This window comes from Leuresthes tenuis, unplaced genomic scaffold (assembly GCF_036924035.1).
Source record: "Leuresthes tenuis unplaced genomic scaffold, fLeuTen1.0.hap1 SCAF_7, whole genome shotgun sequence".
Lineage (NCBI taxonomy): Eukaryota > Metazoa > Chordata > Actinopteri > Atheriniformes > Atherinopsidae > Leuresthes > Leuresthes tenuis.
Genome location: NW_027325361.1, coordinates 17,416,816 through 17,431,910, shown reverse-complemented (window position 1 = coordinate 17,431,910; position 15,095 = coordinate 17,416,816). Strand labels below are relative to the sequence as shown.

The 15,095-nt window shown below is 43.4% G+C and overlaps 1 protein-coding gene across 4 annotated transcripts in view; it reads right to left on the bottom strand.

The window, feature by feature from the left end:
* The window catches only part of tle2b (TLE family member 2, transcriptional corepressor b), a 70,526-nt gene that overhangs the window by 29,419 nt on the left and 26,012 nt on the right, over positions 1–15,095 (bottom strand). For all 4 annotated transcript variants that reach the window (XM_072389611.1, XM_072389613.1, XM_072389612.1 and 1 more), the window contains one exon: positions 9,905–9,949. In XM_072389611.1, coding sequence (XP_072245712.1) covers positions 9,905–9,949 — 45 coding nt within the window. The remainder of the gene's footprint in view (positions 1–9,904; positions 9,950–15,095) is intronic.

Sequence of the window (15,095 nt, the reverse complement as noted above, 5' to 3'; positions counted from 1 at the left end):
CGTGGGTTGAGATTGGCACAGGAGGAGGAAGATGGTGCCCAGTGTGCTCTGGCGGTGCCAGCTGTGCCAGCCTCTGAGTCCCACTATAGCCGAGTGAGCCAGCCTCGCGCGGCTATGTGTGAAGGAGCGCGTGCGTCAGTGCTACCCCTATACTCACACTAATTGCTTTCAACAAAAAGCTCTGCCATCTCTCATAGCTCTCATATTCTGTCCGTCTCCCCAGCACCCCTCGCTGCCTTGTCACCGGTGGGGATCCGTGGATGTCGGTTGGTAGTAAAAACGAGCAGTAGTTGAGGAAAGCATTTTAACTGAAAATGCTGCAATGGACAACTTCAAAGGAAATGCATCCCACAGCCAGACTTTGCAACGTGATGTCCATGGATAAAAAAAAACAAACTACTTTATCATAACAGAGGATATAAAAACATGATTTTATAAGGACGATAAGAGTGCTGAGACTGGCCTTTGTGCCTTTTATAACTTGTGGCTCACTGATTATTTAAAATGAAGGCAATATCATTCTTTTTGTTTCCCCCTTTTCTTTCCTTTTGCTACAAAGCTTTTTTTTTTCCTGAGTGCTGAAAATCTCACTCGTAGACCGGGTATCATCTCCTTTTCACAAGTCTTCATCACATCTAACTTATGCCTGCTTTTCTTTTTTGGAAGGGGGCTTAAAGACAACAAAAGAGGATGTGAAGTTCTGTAGCGTGACTGAAATAATCTTTTATTTGAAATTCAAACCATGCACACCTGTTCCAGTAGGCTCTTAATGAAATTATGAGCCTACCAATAAGTGCTGTGTGGGTTTTTCCAAAGGGTATTCTACTGCTGGTGTGAGCTCAAGTTGTCCAAAGAAACAGCTTCCGCATAAATACCCAAAGACATAAAAATGTCTCAGTCAACTTTCGCCCCATTTCGTGCGTTTATGTGTTCTAGTAACTCAAAACCTGCCATGTGTGTTATACAGTAGGAGGCATAAGCTATGTCTGAAAACTTCAAACGCAATAAACATGCAATTAGAGCATAAAACTCTGTGTTGATCGTGCCGACTGGGTTTACAATCAAGTTCCAGCTTCTCAATTGTGAGCATTTGGTGCTTTTAATGCTTTAATAATTTGAATTATCATAATTTTTGCATCATCCTGAACAGATATTAGCTGGTTACCGTTAACGTCGGTCAAAGGGGATTCCATAGAACATATAAAAAAGAAAGATGTCGCTACCGCTTCTGAAAAGTAAAGCTAATGCTCAGGTACCTTAAAGCTGTATTCTTCCCAATGGCCAGCAGGAGGCGATTAGCCTGGTTGCAGTAATGAATAAACAGATAGATCTAAAAATCAAATATTAGCAGAGGAAATATTTTTCTTTTACCTAGACGATGACGTAGGCAGCCTGAAAGGTGTTTGTTTTTTTACAGCACTGCTGTGGGGTGACTTTGGACAATGCCACATACATCTGTCAATGCTTCACAGCCTCTGTACTTTGGGCTGTCTAATTGGACTGCGCTCCCCTCTGTGAACACTCTCAAGTAAATATTTGTAGCCAGTGACGTACTAATCAGCCACTGATTGGGGTTGCAGACACAGAGATGTTCAATGGGAATAACCATCCCAGCTTCCTCTCTTTCAGGATCCCCCTCTCCTCCTCCCCCGTTTCCTCTTATTCTCAGTGCCATCAGCCCTCCTGTTTTTCTGTTTGGTTGGCTCATTTTCCCCTTCCACAGTATCTCTGTCTTTTTTTTTCCTCTGTGTCCTCTCGCTCTGTTTTCCCTCAGTGCTCTTGGCCTTACTCTCCTGCTCTCTCTGCCCTCCTCCTCATTCTCTCACTTCTTTCTCCTTCTTGCTGCATCTCTCCGCCTTGCTTCTCCCTTCTGTCTTTCTTGCTCACTCTGGTTTTTTCTCCTCTCTCAGCTCCCTCTCTCTCCTCTGGGCAGCGTGCCAGCTCCTCTTCCCTGGCGCTGAGCCAACTTCTTTCCTCCACGCCTCCTCCTCCTCCTCCCCACCCTCCCTTCCTCTATCCCCCTAGCCTCTGATTGATGGGCCCTCTATTCTGTAAGGAGAGGAAGGGAAACAGAGAAAGAGAAAAAGAGGGAGGAAAGAAAGAAGAGCAGCAAAGTGCACACACATTTACAAAAACACTCAGAGGCACACACATGCACGCACTCCCGACATTGTGCACGTGTGAAACTGCACTCACAAGTGCGCACACAAAAGCCACTACAAACAGTCGCGCACACGCTCTCTAAGCAGAGGGGCACACCGAAAAGCAACCCAAACAGAGCAGACGAGGACACACACACAGATCAAGCAGCCTCCCTGCATGAAACCAACACGCACACTTCTTCCAACACAAACACACAAAGACGCCGATTCAACCTTTAGTGCAGAACCAATACAAGCCAGGCAGCGGACCAGGCAGCAGAAACATTGAGAATGAAAAATACAGACAGACAGCTCACTTCAATGCTCTCACACACACTCATACATGGAGATCCAACACAGTTCAAAACATGCACTTACAAACACACGCATACGGATTCAAGGACACAGATGCATGGTTGACACACGTCTCACACACACACACATACAAGCAGGGAGGTTACTGTACTATATCAAATCTGTGCCTCACAGTTGGAGCTGTAGATGTGTTGTTTCTTTAGACCTCCATCTCTCCCTCTCTCCGACTATATTATACACAAAGCCATTAGTCATATTCACACTGTGCCAGCTCACCAGCTTGCATTGACAGACTGCATACTGCCTCAAACTCGTGTCATCCGCAAGGCAAGCAGACACAAAGTAGCCAGAGCAGCAAAGCTGGCTGCACGAAAACGCATTCAAAGATCACACACTTGGACACACACTTTAAAATCAATCAGTGTTGTCATTATACGCGTTGTCATTTGTGCCTGAGGGCGGCTGACGCATGCACGACCACGCAGGTCAGCACTGTTACTAATATCTGGTTTATGGCCAGAGGCATGGCTTGAATTGGGAAGGGACACACACAGAGTGCTGGAATGTCACTCAGTACGCGCCACCCAAAGTTTTTATCAAAAGGTGCTACTTCCTGGTGACGGCAGCCATGCGTCGATTTCTGACAGGAAACACTGACACTGACAGCTACTCCAAGTCACGCTCAATACAAAGAAAAAGACCTCTTTCTAATCTCAGTTCATTGCTTGCTGCAGCAATATTCGACTGCGGGCATAATAGGTGGCGCTGTATGCTTTCTATACACCAAAGCTTATCAACACATAACAGCAAACCACTGAGACTGTTGTTGACGTTTTATATGACCGGCGTGAAACCAGACCAATGCAAACAGCAACGGTCCCGAAGATGAAACAATGCCCAGTTGGAGAAATAGCTAGATTTGGGAATCTCTTTTGGTAAGCGTCGACACCAAAATAACACATTTCCAAAACACATTCGGCTTGTTCAGATGCTCATTTGCAACCTTGTGACGTTGGACTTTTATGCTGAGGGAGAAGGACGGGTTTTCCTCCGATGACTCTCTCATGAAGGTCATGACTGAGCAGGTTGTTGCTGCTGCGGAGCAACATCACACCACTCTGCTGAATATTTCTGAGTAAATAAGGTATTTTTTGTGTTACCACAAGCAGCTCTTTTGACTTAAATTTGTTCTTCACTGCTCCTGTTAACTGCAACTTCAGAAGTAACATTCCAGGTGAGGAAAACAGCTACAGCCGAAGACTGTTATTGTAACAGAGTGTTACCATGCTGTGACGCTTATGGCCGCTGATAACTGAGGCAAGGTAAGCGCAGTTGAAGTGTCAGAGCTTTGAAATTTGCATCATTTGGTCTTTTGTACAGAAATTATGGTGATGAAAAAGCTCGAAGAAGCTGACTGAAGTTTGGAGAGGGAAAATAAAGACAGTGACCTTGTTTAAGGTCACTTCATCCTCACACAACTACTTAGAGGCAGAACATTTTTGAGTGGAGGAGACCTCATTTTTGCATGTCAGTGTGTTCTCCTTGGAAAGTCCCTTTTCGCACAGTAACCTGGGATGTGCACCAGACAGATCTGAATATGTTACACGAGATAAAAGCAATGTGCTGTGCAGCCGTTTGTGCACAATACCGACAACCAATTTGCTCCTGTGCAAGCAATAGTCACTAAGAATGGCACCACATGCAGTAAATTTCACATGCATACATGTCTCTCTCTCACACACACAGACACACACAGACACACACAGACATACACATATAAGGAAATACAGTCTGTGAAAGTACTCAGAGCTCCTCTGTCAGAGTTAAAAGCTATTACACTAAAACGCTAGCTCCCTGGGAATTTAATCACTCACTTTTCCTTCTCATCTCATCTTTTTCTTTCCTCTGTCACTTTTTCTTTCTCCCAACTTGCATTCCATCATTCCTAAAAGATTATATCACACACTAGCCAGCCCTCTCCATCGCTTCGCCCCATTATTCACAATTGAGCTCCGTTGTATACAACAGCACACACGCACTGTCTGAACAGAGGGAGTGAGAGGAGAGAAGAGAGCGAGAGACATGAAAGCTACACACACCAAGTACAGATGCTACAACATGTGCAAAGAGGGACCGCATACGCCACTGATCAGAGAGAGTGCAAACGGTGCATGAACACACACAAATCTAAAGTACTGCGACCTCTCGAAAAAGCCTGTTCTAGTTGACCCACATGTGCAGTGTGCTCTTAATCCAGCCCTTTAAATAAAACTAGCTAGACAAAAAAAAAATATATGTCAAAACCAAAAGAAAAACATGATTATGGACAGACTGGGTGGTGGGAGAGAAACTGTAAAAAGAAAAAAAAAAAAAGAGGTAAAGGACATGGAAACAGTGAGACCGAGAGAGAGAAAGAAAGAAAACGCAGAAAGAGAGAAAAAGCCCAATCCTATTATGAAGCAAAGCGGTGAGTTAAAATGAAGGCATCTCTCCCAAAAGAGCTGAGGATTCAGGTCACAACTTCAGCCAAACATACCAATTCAAGCATGCACACACACACACGTGTGCACAAACGCATGCATAAAAAGGCCAGACATTTCAGGCTAATTAGGCGGGCAGATAAACGCCAGCACACGCGCTTTTGCCTTTCTTTCCTTCCTTCCTTCTTTTTCTCGTACAAAACACAAGCAGATAAACCATCTCTCATGCGATCTTCCTCCTCTGCTTGTTCTCTCTCTTAATCTTCCTCAGTCCCATTTTTTTTTCAGTTAAATTCATAGTCTGGGCTCCACACCGTTTTAAAATGAATAAATAAATACACACACACACGCTCAGCATTATATGTGTGGTTGTGAAATGAAAGGAGAGCACAGGAAGGAAGGACAGCCAGCTGCTTCATCTGTCCTCAGCAGTCCACAGGGGAAACTGTTTGGCTGCAGAGCATCCTGACCGTCAAACGCAGCCCACCATAATATCCTGCCTGATCCACACTGTCTCTTTATCTAACATACTGATACAATATCTATAGGCCAAGTATAAATACATATACACATAAGGTTTTTACACTGAAATGTAAACTAGTTAGAAAAGTGAAGCAACATTTCAGACAAACATTTATGTTAGGTTTCACGTTTGGATCTACTAATCCCCAACTGCCACTCCTCAGCCTTTTATCGCATGCTGTTATTTTCCTAAATGGCTTAAAATTAGTAACCAGCAAAGGGGGTCCACTATACAGCTCAAGGACACACTGACACCTTTTGCTAATGGGATGCTCTCTCTCACCACTTGTCCACCTTTCGGCCCGTTAGCCTGGTTAATGATTATGGAGGATAGTTAAAAACATATCCGACAGTGAAGGAATTTTATCACCAGGTCATTTACACAATAAATATCTTTAATGGCTCCAAGCTTTATTCGGGGTCAGATTTCACCGATAACGCATAACTAATGTACATTTCAATAACAGCTACAACTGTATGTTGGGTTATTCTGTTGCCTTTCTGCAAGTTTAACTGGAAAGCTGAATGAAAGCGCTTAAATAAAAACTTGATTTTCATTCTGCATTAAACTCTCCGTTTTGTCAATTTAAATGAACTATCATCGTTATGCGTTTCATCCACTGCTGTTTCCTCTTTCAAGTACAATAAAGACACTAAAGAGTTGAGATGATTGCCTTCAAACACGGTTAAACCTTCTGCTTCTTTGCCCTCATCTTCCACAATGTGCTTTAAAGAGTATTATTGCTCCCATATCTTTAAAAAGGTTGACACTGACAAAAACAATCATTATAGTCATCACTGTAACTTCCAAGAAAGAGCTGTGCTGTTGGCAGAGATACACACATTTAGATGAAGTGGTCCTGAACCTAAAAAAAGGGGAGATTGATGCATATCTGGCAGTTATTTCAGTGGGCTTGCTGTCATCTCCTGTGCACATGGTGCACTGCAGGTATCGCAGTATGATAACAAACATGAGAGCCAAAGATGGCGAACCATGACGCAAAAAAGCCACGATCCCTGCACAACGACGCTTGATCGTTGATGTTTTGTCATGCTTCGGCCAGGACTGATGTTTCTCTGTCTGGGTGCGTTCCAGCCTTCCACACCTTCAGATTTTCTGGGCTGCTCTCAGTCTGAAGCCTTTGGCTTGCTGATAGCTCCTGCTGGACACGTGCCTGACAAAGCTTCCTCTCCTCTTCATCTCCTGCCATTATCCTGCTGCGTTAATTAACTGCCAGTGAAAAGAAACTTCAATCTAATCACTGCACACCTCACATCAGCAAAGCTTCGCATCTGTACGCTCACCTGTGACAACAACTGGCAGCCCGCAGTGAATGGCTGATCAACAAAAACTATGAATATACATGTTGTGCACAGGGGACACGTGCAATAAGAGCACAGCCCTAGAAGTGTTATCTCAATGAATATAGAACAACCACAGAGAGTAGTGTGAGGCTCTTATAGCCTCCCACACTGCTCCTGGGGATTCACAGTATATATGAATATACAATATGATAATGGAAATGAACCGAGGGAGATAATGTGATGTGAGTGTGCATGCAGGTCACTGTATCCATACAGCTCAGAAAAGAAGGGGAGGAGATGTTATCTTTCTTGCGCCTTCGTACTGTTCGGATATAATCATCACAGACAGGGAGGAACGTTGGGAAGAGGAAAGTGAAAGGGAGGAAAGGGGCTGAAGATAAAGGGCAAGAAGGAAATTTAAAGAGATATAGAGAAGAGTAGAGCGAGAGAGATGGGTAGAGAAAATAATCAAAAGCGGCTCAGAGGAAGGGTATGAAAGCAAGAGATGACTGTTGCAGCTCAATTAATGCCGGGACATGAGATGGCCCTGCCACTGATAATGACAGAGCGTGCTGAAGAAAGACACGGGGAGGAGAGCGAGGCTATACAGTGATCTCAACAGGATGTTAGGAGAAGCTGGAGGGGGGAGACGGAGGAGGAGGAGGAGGAAATAAGAGCAGATACTGTTAAATCTATTCATGATTCATTATTTCTCTCTGCAGCTCAAAGCTCCTCTTCCTCCCTTCATGTCTCTCTCTGTCTGCGTGTCTCCCCGACTGCCTCTCTCCATTGCTTTTCTTTTCTTGGCTCTCATTTCATCTCCAGCTCTTTTTCCCCCCTTCATCTGTTCTATGAGGTCTTTATCTGTCTCTTCTAAGGCTCTACCCTTCCTGTTTACCCTCTTCTCTTTCATCCGTTCAATTAATCTCTTTCCTTCTCATCCCCTCCATCTTTTTCAGTTTCTCCATCTCTCTCACTCTTAAATGTTTTTTTTCTCTACCACGAGCTCTACTTCTTGTACTGTTATTAGTCTTTTATCAAACCAAACAACCCCTCTCCATTTAGAACTACTTATTTTCCAACAACTTCCTTCTGTGCGCCGTCCTTGTCCTCCTTCTTGTATCATTCTTTCTTCCAGACATTTTTTTGCAGCTCCCTATTTTTTTTATTTTTAAAATAACTCCCTCCCCGCCCTCTTCTTTTAATTCAATTTCAACTTTAGCTCCGGTTTGTTTTTATGTCTGTGATGCTTCCTTTTTAATGGCTGCCTCGCTTGAATCTCTCCCACGTCCCTTTCTACCGTTCTTGTTTTCCTTTTTTTCCAGACATCCCTTTTTTTCACTCCCCACTACACAGAAGAATACTTCTTCCTCATATTCCCTCTGCTCCCTCCTCTTGGTTTCCAACATCAATCAGCTCCTTCATTTCTTTTTTTCTTTTTTCTTCCTTTTTTGAACTCCTATTCGCCTGAATTTAGCTCTTTGGTCTCCTCCTGTCATCCTCACTATCTACACTTTCGCTCCCACTCTTCCCATTTTCCACCCTCACTTGGCCTCCTTACTTCTGCCATCCTCCCCTCTTCCTCCTTCCCTGACTCCATCTCTCAGAGGTGAAGCCAGCACCCCAGTCCTCTTCTTCTTTTTGGCAACAAGAGCTGACAGTCCAACACTGCCTGGCTTTGCTGCCAGCCATCTCCCTCCCTCTGTGTCTCTTTATCTGTTCCCTTCCCTGTAGAGTCATAGTTTCTCTTTTTGTGATAAAAGTACAACTCAAACATTTGTTTAGTGCCAAAGCAGCAATTCTAACATAAAGTTTCTTTTGACAGGGTTTCCCAAAAATGAGCCCTGAAGCTTAATTTGGATTCTGGTATAATGTAGAAAAAACACAGAAGTCTACTTTGGTTTTAAAACCAACATTCACTTCAACATCAGTCCAAGTCGTTGCAGAATAACTAACTTTAATGAAGGTAGTCTGGAGCCTTAAGATTATGCCTGATTATGATGGCGTCAAGGCAACTCACAAACATGTCATGTTATTGAATGTAATAGCTGCAAGTTCAAGTAAAACGCATTCAATCCAAACCAATGTGGGATCCAGACTGATGGAATTCCGATAAGGTGATGTAAAGCCTCAGGTATTGGTTTGTATAATATGTTTCGTGTGATTATAGAGCTGTTGCAGCTGAAATAGACACAGCCTCCTTTTAGTGCAAGTCTCGTTTTCCAACCAAAAGCACAGCCTGAGAGACAAGCTACAAGTACAAAAACTACTACAGATGCAGGGCATCTCAAGCCTTTTTACTTTAATCCAAGAATTAAATCAAAGACAGGTTCAGCATTTTATTAAAGTGTAATGCAGTGTTACGGTCAGACGCCTCACCTGGAAGACACTAACAGTACAATAGAAAAGAATTACTCATCTTTCCTCACACACGACTTCAAGAGCGGGGCAACTTAAGCCAGCAGAGGAATCTAAAGCTCCCTGGAGCCTGTACTCAGTGTTTGGACAGAAACCCACTGTTTGATGTCTCAATGCTATAATTACCTTGATAGTTAAATGACACAATGATTATGAGGTTAAAGTGCAGAGTACATAGGCTTTCATTTGAAGGCGTTTCGCAGACTGTTTCAAACAATGAGCTGCTTTCTGAAGGTGAACGCTAAGAGCTCATTGTAAAATGTGAAAAATAAACCCCCCCTCTTGTCTCGTCCTCCATGACGGCGTCTGACTCCACCTAAGAGAGCCAGTTAGCATGACAGATAGATAGATACAGAGAGAGAAGGAGGGAGACACAGGCAGTCACCTTAAAGGAAATGCCATTCAACTGGATAATGATTCTGTCTATCTGCATGGAGGTCTATCAGCTTGAACAGGTTTCACATCTACCTTTTCTTGTCGCTCTGCCTCGACATTAATCTGCCTGTCTGTCTGTGTATGAGAGGACGAGCGAATATGACGCAAACCCACCAGCACCGAAACGTGTGCAATAATTGCAACCTCTTCCCGTCTAATAAAAGCAACATCTGCACAGAGAGCCAGAAACACACCGACACTTGAGCACAGAGACACCGCCTCCAAGTACACCAGCAGCGACCTGACAACGTGAAGACATCCAAACACAGTGAACGCAGACTTTCTTACCTGTTTGTGCATCTCAATGTTGAGCCCGTAGGACATTTCATAGTACTGTGGAGACAAAAACAAATTACAGACTCATTGGCATTTTGTTCATGACACACATTAACATACAGCTTTGCACAAGATCTCAAAATGAACATCTGTTGCTCAGCGAAGCCGCATATGTTGCCGTTTGTCACTGTGGTTTTAATGAAAGAAAGAAAAAGAAAAAGAGGGAAAAGATGGGAGAGACAGAAAGTGTATGTGTGTGTGTGTGTGAGGGAGAAGTACAACAAGTGCGTGGGTCTGTGTCACGAGGTATTTACGTCTTGGCAAAACATTATGTGGCTTCACTGTCTCTGCATTGTTGGTGTATGTGTCAGGGCGTCTTACCATTATTCTATTTTTGTCAATACACAGCTGTCGAATGAGCACGAGCGTGTGTGCGTGTTTACAGTTTGTTGCTTTTTTCCCTGTCGGTGTGAACATAGGTGTGGCAGGGAACGCCTACCGCATACCTGGTGACAGAATGATGAAGACTCCGAACCCTAACGACTAATCTCCCTGTCCCCGTATCTGTGTGTGTAACCAAAAATAAATCTCCCAAACATGTGCAGCATTAGCAGGAAGTCTGTGCCTGTATATTTTCAGCAAAAAGTCTTGTAATGCAAGATGTATATCAGCACAAAACACAATGTTACTGGAATGCTATCACATCGGCCAAACTACATCTGAAGGCTCATGTTGTGACCATATCTGAGCTTGCTCTAAAGACTGTATGATGTTGCCTCATTCTCAAGAAGAAAAATCCACCCAAACAATTGTGTTACCTCACCCTCTGCTGCCAAATTCAGCACATGGGGCCTCTCCTGGTAACCTGATGTGCCAGATGGTTTGTTTCACAGAATCTTGGAAGGACGGATGTTGGATGCTGATGCAGGATGTTTGGAAAAGCGCAGGCAGGCAGTCAAAACTGTATTGGCATGTGACTGGATCAGCGCATCACAGTGTAGTAAGAGTTACCTTCAACCAATCAGACCAAAGAAGTTCTAGCCGCAGAGCAAGTTGATAAATAAAACAGAAGCAAGTCAGGAGAGGAGCAATAACACCTTTCTGGAGAGAAAAGCCCTCACTGTTGTTTTCTTTCGATGAAGAAATACCTTTCGGTTCTGATATAACTGATATTATAGCAGCATTTACCCCGGCAGCCACTGGTGTTGACTGTCACCAGACAAAGAAAATCCCCCAGTAGTCGCTCATAAAGGTCACAGATCAGCTCAAACAACTGTGGTCGCAGGCACATAGTTTAAAATGTTTTGGAAGCCATAAAACAGCAATACTTTCAACTGTCAAGGGACAAAGATAGCGACTCACGTATGGCATCATCCATGTGACTGACTAAACAGTCAGAATGATTAATCATTGAACCAACTATAAGAAATTTAAGAAAAGAAAAAAACAAATACAATTGCAAATTCACTGGTTCCAGCACCACAACCTGAGGTTTCCACTGTAATCATTTTAGGGTTATTCCCAATACAAAATGATCCAAGATTATCAAACTAAACTGAATTCTAAATGGTCTACATGATTCAAGCAGGTTTACGAACTTTCAGTTCAATGCAACTAACTATACGAATAAGCCGACTTCAGCTTCAGGAAACACTGCTTCACTGCAGTTTACAGAGAAAATCACTCACTGACAGAAGACTGATTAGCTTAGAAATAATCACGAGTTGTTGCTCTAATCCAGATAATGCGTCCACATCACATGTTAATACGCGCTGTAAAGTGGGGTTAGTAACTTAACATATCCCTTTCAAGCATGTTGTGCTCCTGTTCGAACAGGATTGTGTACCTGTGTATCATGCACCTGTGTGTGTGTGTGTGTGTATATGCTAAATGCTGCATGATGCTACCACCACTGCACGCATGTACTTCTGGTTGTCTCACTCTCCGGTGTGCGTGTGAATCACTAATGTTCTAGCAGACGAGCAGCACACAGACACCGAGGATTCGTCATGGTGACAAAGGCATCCTCTTCCACAGGATGGGCAATGCTCTGACTGATGAGAGTGAGACATGGTTCTCCCCTCCCTCCCTCTCTGTATTCTCTTGCTCATTTTCACTCGAGCACTCTCTTCTCTCCATTTATTCCCCGCCTCATTCAGTCCCTCCCTCGCACTCCAATCTCTATCTTTCAGGGGCTGTCGGGCTGCCGCCCCCCTCCTGCGTCTCTCTAGTTATTCGCTTCCTTCTTTTTCTGGCTGTGAGGTGCTTTTTCATTCTCCTTTCCTGCTTCTTTTAAGTAATTTTCTATAACTCCAATTTTCTATCCGCATGCAACCTTGCAGTTGACTTTGAATTCAAGTTCACTTTGCTGTCATGAACATAATTAAGCACAACTTATGATATTGTACGAGGTCGGCAATACATTGAAAAAGATTATTTCTCAATTGCTACATAATGCATAAAAGGCCAAATAAATCAAATGCAGAATAAAAAGGAACTTGAAGAAGCTTGATACATTTTCATGTGAGGTTTCGCCACTCTTTTCCTTCAGGCTGTGACACGCGCTGACATATTTCACTGCTTCAGTGGCAATGTCAGGTTTCCTCCAAAGTATTTATTCAAATAAAAAGTCAGACAGAGCATACGGAGTTTCCGATATTTGACCGTAGCTTTTTAAAAGTGGAACAAAAAGAACAAAGACCCCGCCGCCAACTAACCAACATTTATACGATTAATAATACCTTCTGAAGTATTTCCTCTTTCATTCACTGATACTGAGAGTAGAGCATCCCTTCCATATTTGGACATATATAAAAAATTATTTTTGCTTGAATTCAAATAAAGTCAGTGTTTTTCTTTTTCTTTTTTTAAATTAGAGCTGCTGGCTATTCTTTCCTTATTCCTGGATCAACTGAGCAGGCAAATGGTTTCCATTTGAACTTGGAGGCTTGTGTTATGAACCCACAGATTATGGTCACAGGAGCTCTGCAAGCAAACAGTTTGTGTCCAAAGACCATTTCATCAGAAGCGCTCTGGTTTCGTTTTGTTTTTTAAGGTGTTTTGTGCAGTGAGTATAGAGAGGACTGATGTGAGGGATGCAACGTCATCTGTAAAACACGAGGAGGCAGTGTGAAAGGATGAGCATGGCCTCCAGTGGCACTGCGTTAGTGTTTACTGATGATGTGCCAGAGGACAGCAGCAGCTGGATGAATTGTGTGGTGTTTTAGGCGTATACCCTCTACTAAGATTCCCTTAAATGCAGCAAAGGAGACTGACTGGCATTGACAGTGTTTAGCAGCAGTCGAGTCAATCACTTGAGTTAAAAACGGTTTAAGCGGCATTTTACTTGATGAAGGTGAAACTAAGGAGAGCTGCAGTAAAGGCCTGGCAAAGTGAACCCGTGGAAACCCATTTCTCTGTGCTGTGCATGCTTGTTCCTGGTTCCACCCGTCACAAAAACCCTTTCTCCCGCTTGGATGTAAATACCCTTAAAGCCGAATGTCCACTCTTTAAACCCATATTCATTAGTTTGTTGTTACTTAAAACCGTTTTGGTAAACAGCTAAAATAATTCAAATTGAGTCCAATTATTTCCAGAGCTAACTCTGCCTGCTCGGGGGCCTCCACTGGATGTGTTAATTATTACTTGTTTATCTAAAGCAATGACAGATGCCGAGTGACATCATTAGCACTTGGAGAAGAGGTTGTGCTGGATGTAAAGTGTGCGTCTCGCTGGAAGGAGAAACCACAACAAGTGCCGGTTCCTTTAAACCGCGACCCGTAACCTTAACCTCGTTGCTTTTGTGTTTAGCCATGACCTCGGTTTTACGAAGGGAAAAGCGTGCGAGTTCATCACTCACCGTGTGCTGTGAATTTTCTCCTACTCTCTCCTGTTGACACTGAAAATGTCTCTCTAGCCAATTATTCTCTTTTTACCCCCCTTCTCTCCTCTCCCAATGCCTCTTTTAACAGCCTCTTGTTTTGAACCCATCTGCAGCATCTTTTTTTGTCTCTGCCCCCTTCACTCTACTTTCTGGTTCTTGCTTCACCCTTTTAGCTATTTCCATTAATCTTGTCCTCTTTTATGCTCCGTCTCGGTTTAATGCTTTCTCTCACTCTACTGCCATTTTCTACTTGGCTCCCTCACTTCTCTCACATCCTTGTCAAGTGCTGTATCTGTATTTTCCCTTTTCTCTCCCCTCATCAAGCTCACCTCCGCTGTGTGTTTAGTTCTCCTTTCTTTCCAATTCGCTCATGGACAGACACACAAAAAGCTGTTTTCATGCAGACAAAAACATATGTGATCTTCGAATCTCTTTTCACATGGAAAAATGCACACGTGCGTCACACAGGCAGACGCGCAACTGCAAACACACACAAGAGTAAACATACTCGAGTAGCCCTTTGTGCTTCCAGCGCTGCCTTTCCTCCTGCCCTCTCAACATGAAAGACATGACATCTCTCTTTGTTCTGGCTCTCCCTTTCTCACCATCTCTCGTCGGCCTCTCTCCTCACCTCTCCATCACTGCACCTCTCCTCGGCCCTCCCAGTCTTTTTAGCTCAGTTCCTTGTCTGTCTCCCCTTATTTATTCTCCCTCTGTCAGGGCCATCAGCCTCTCCACCTCTCAGCCATTGCTCTGCATTTCTCATCTCTCCCCTCACACCTCCATCCTCCTTCACATCCTCTTTTTCACGTGATGGCTCACTTTTTCCGACTGCACCTACAGCTGACTGCAACAAAACCAAATCTCCCGTATTTGCACACAACCGTGGGAGTAACATTGCTCACTTGAGCAGCTGTCAAAGTGGATGACTATAAAGTTTAATGTATATGTTTAGGGCGAGAAAGAGAAAATGTATATGTTTAGGGAACCCCGTTTAACATTGCATTAAAAGGGGTATTTGGTCAAATTTTGCTAGTTAAGGGGAATTGTGGAAGTCAGGACAACCCCAAAAAATATGACTGCACAAAACCCAAGCAGTAGGGTAGCAGGCATGGTGGTGCATCATCGGAGCAAAAACCAGAGTCCATACGAAAGAGTAAGTGAAAGATAAATTTCCTTTGGACAATAAAGCTAATCTAATCTAATCTAAGCAGTCCAAAACAGAACTCTGTCTGCTCCACAAAATTTTACCATCATCTAAAAGATGCAAAGCAAGATCTGGATAAGGCAGAGTCTTTCTGGAAGTAAGTACTATAAACT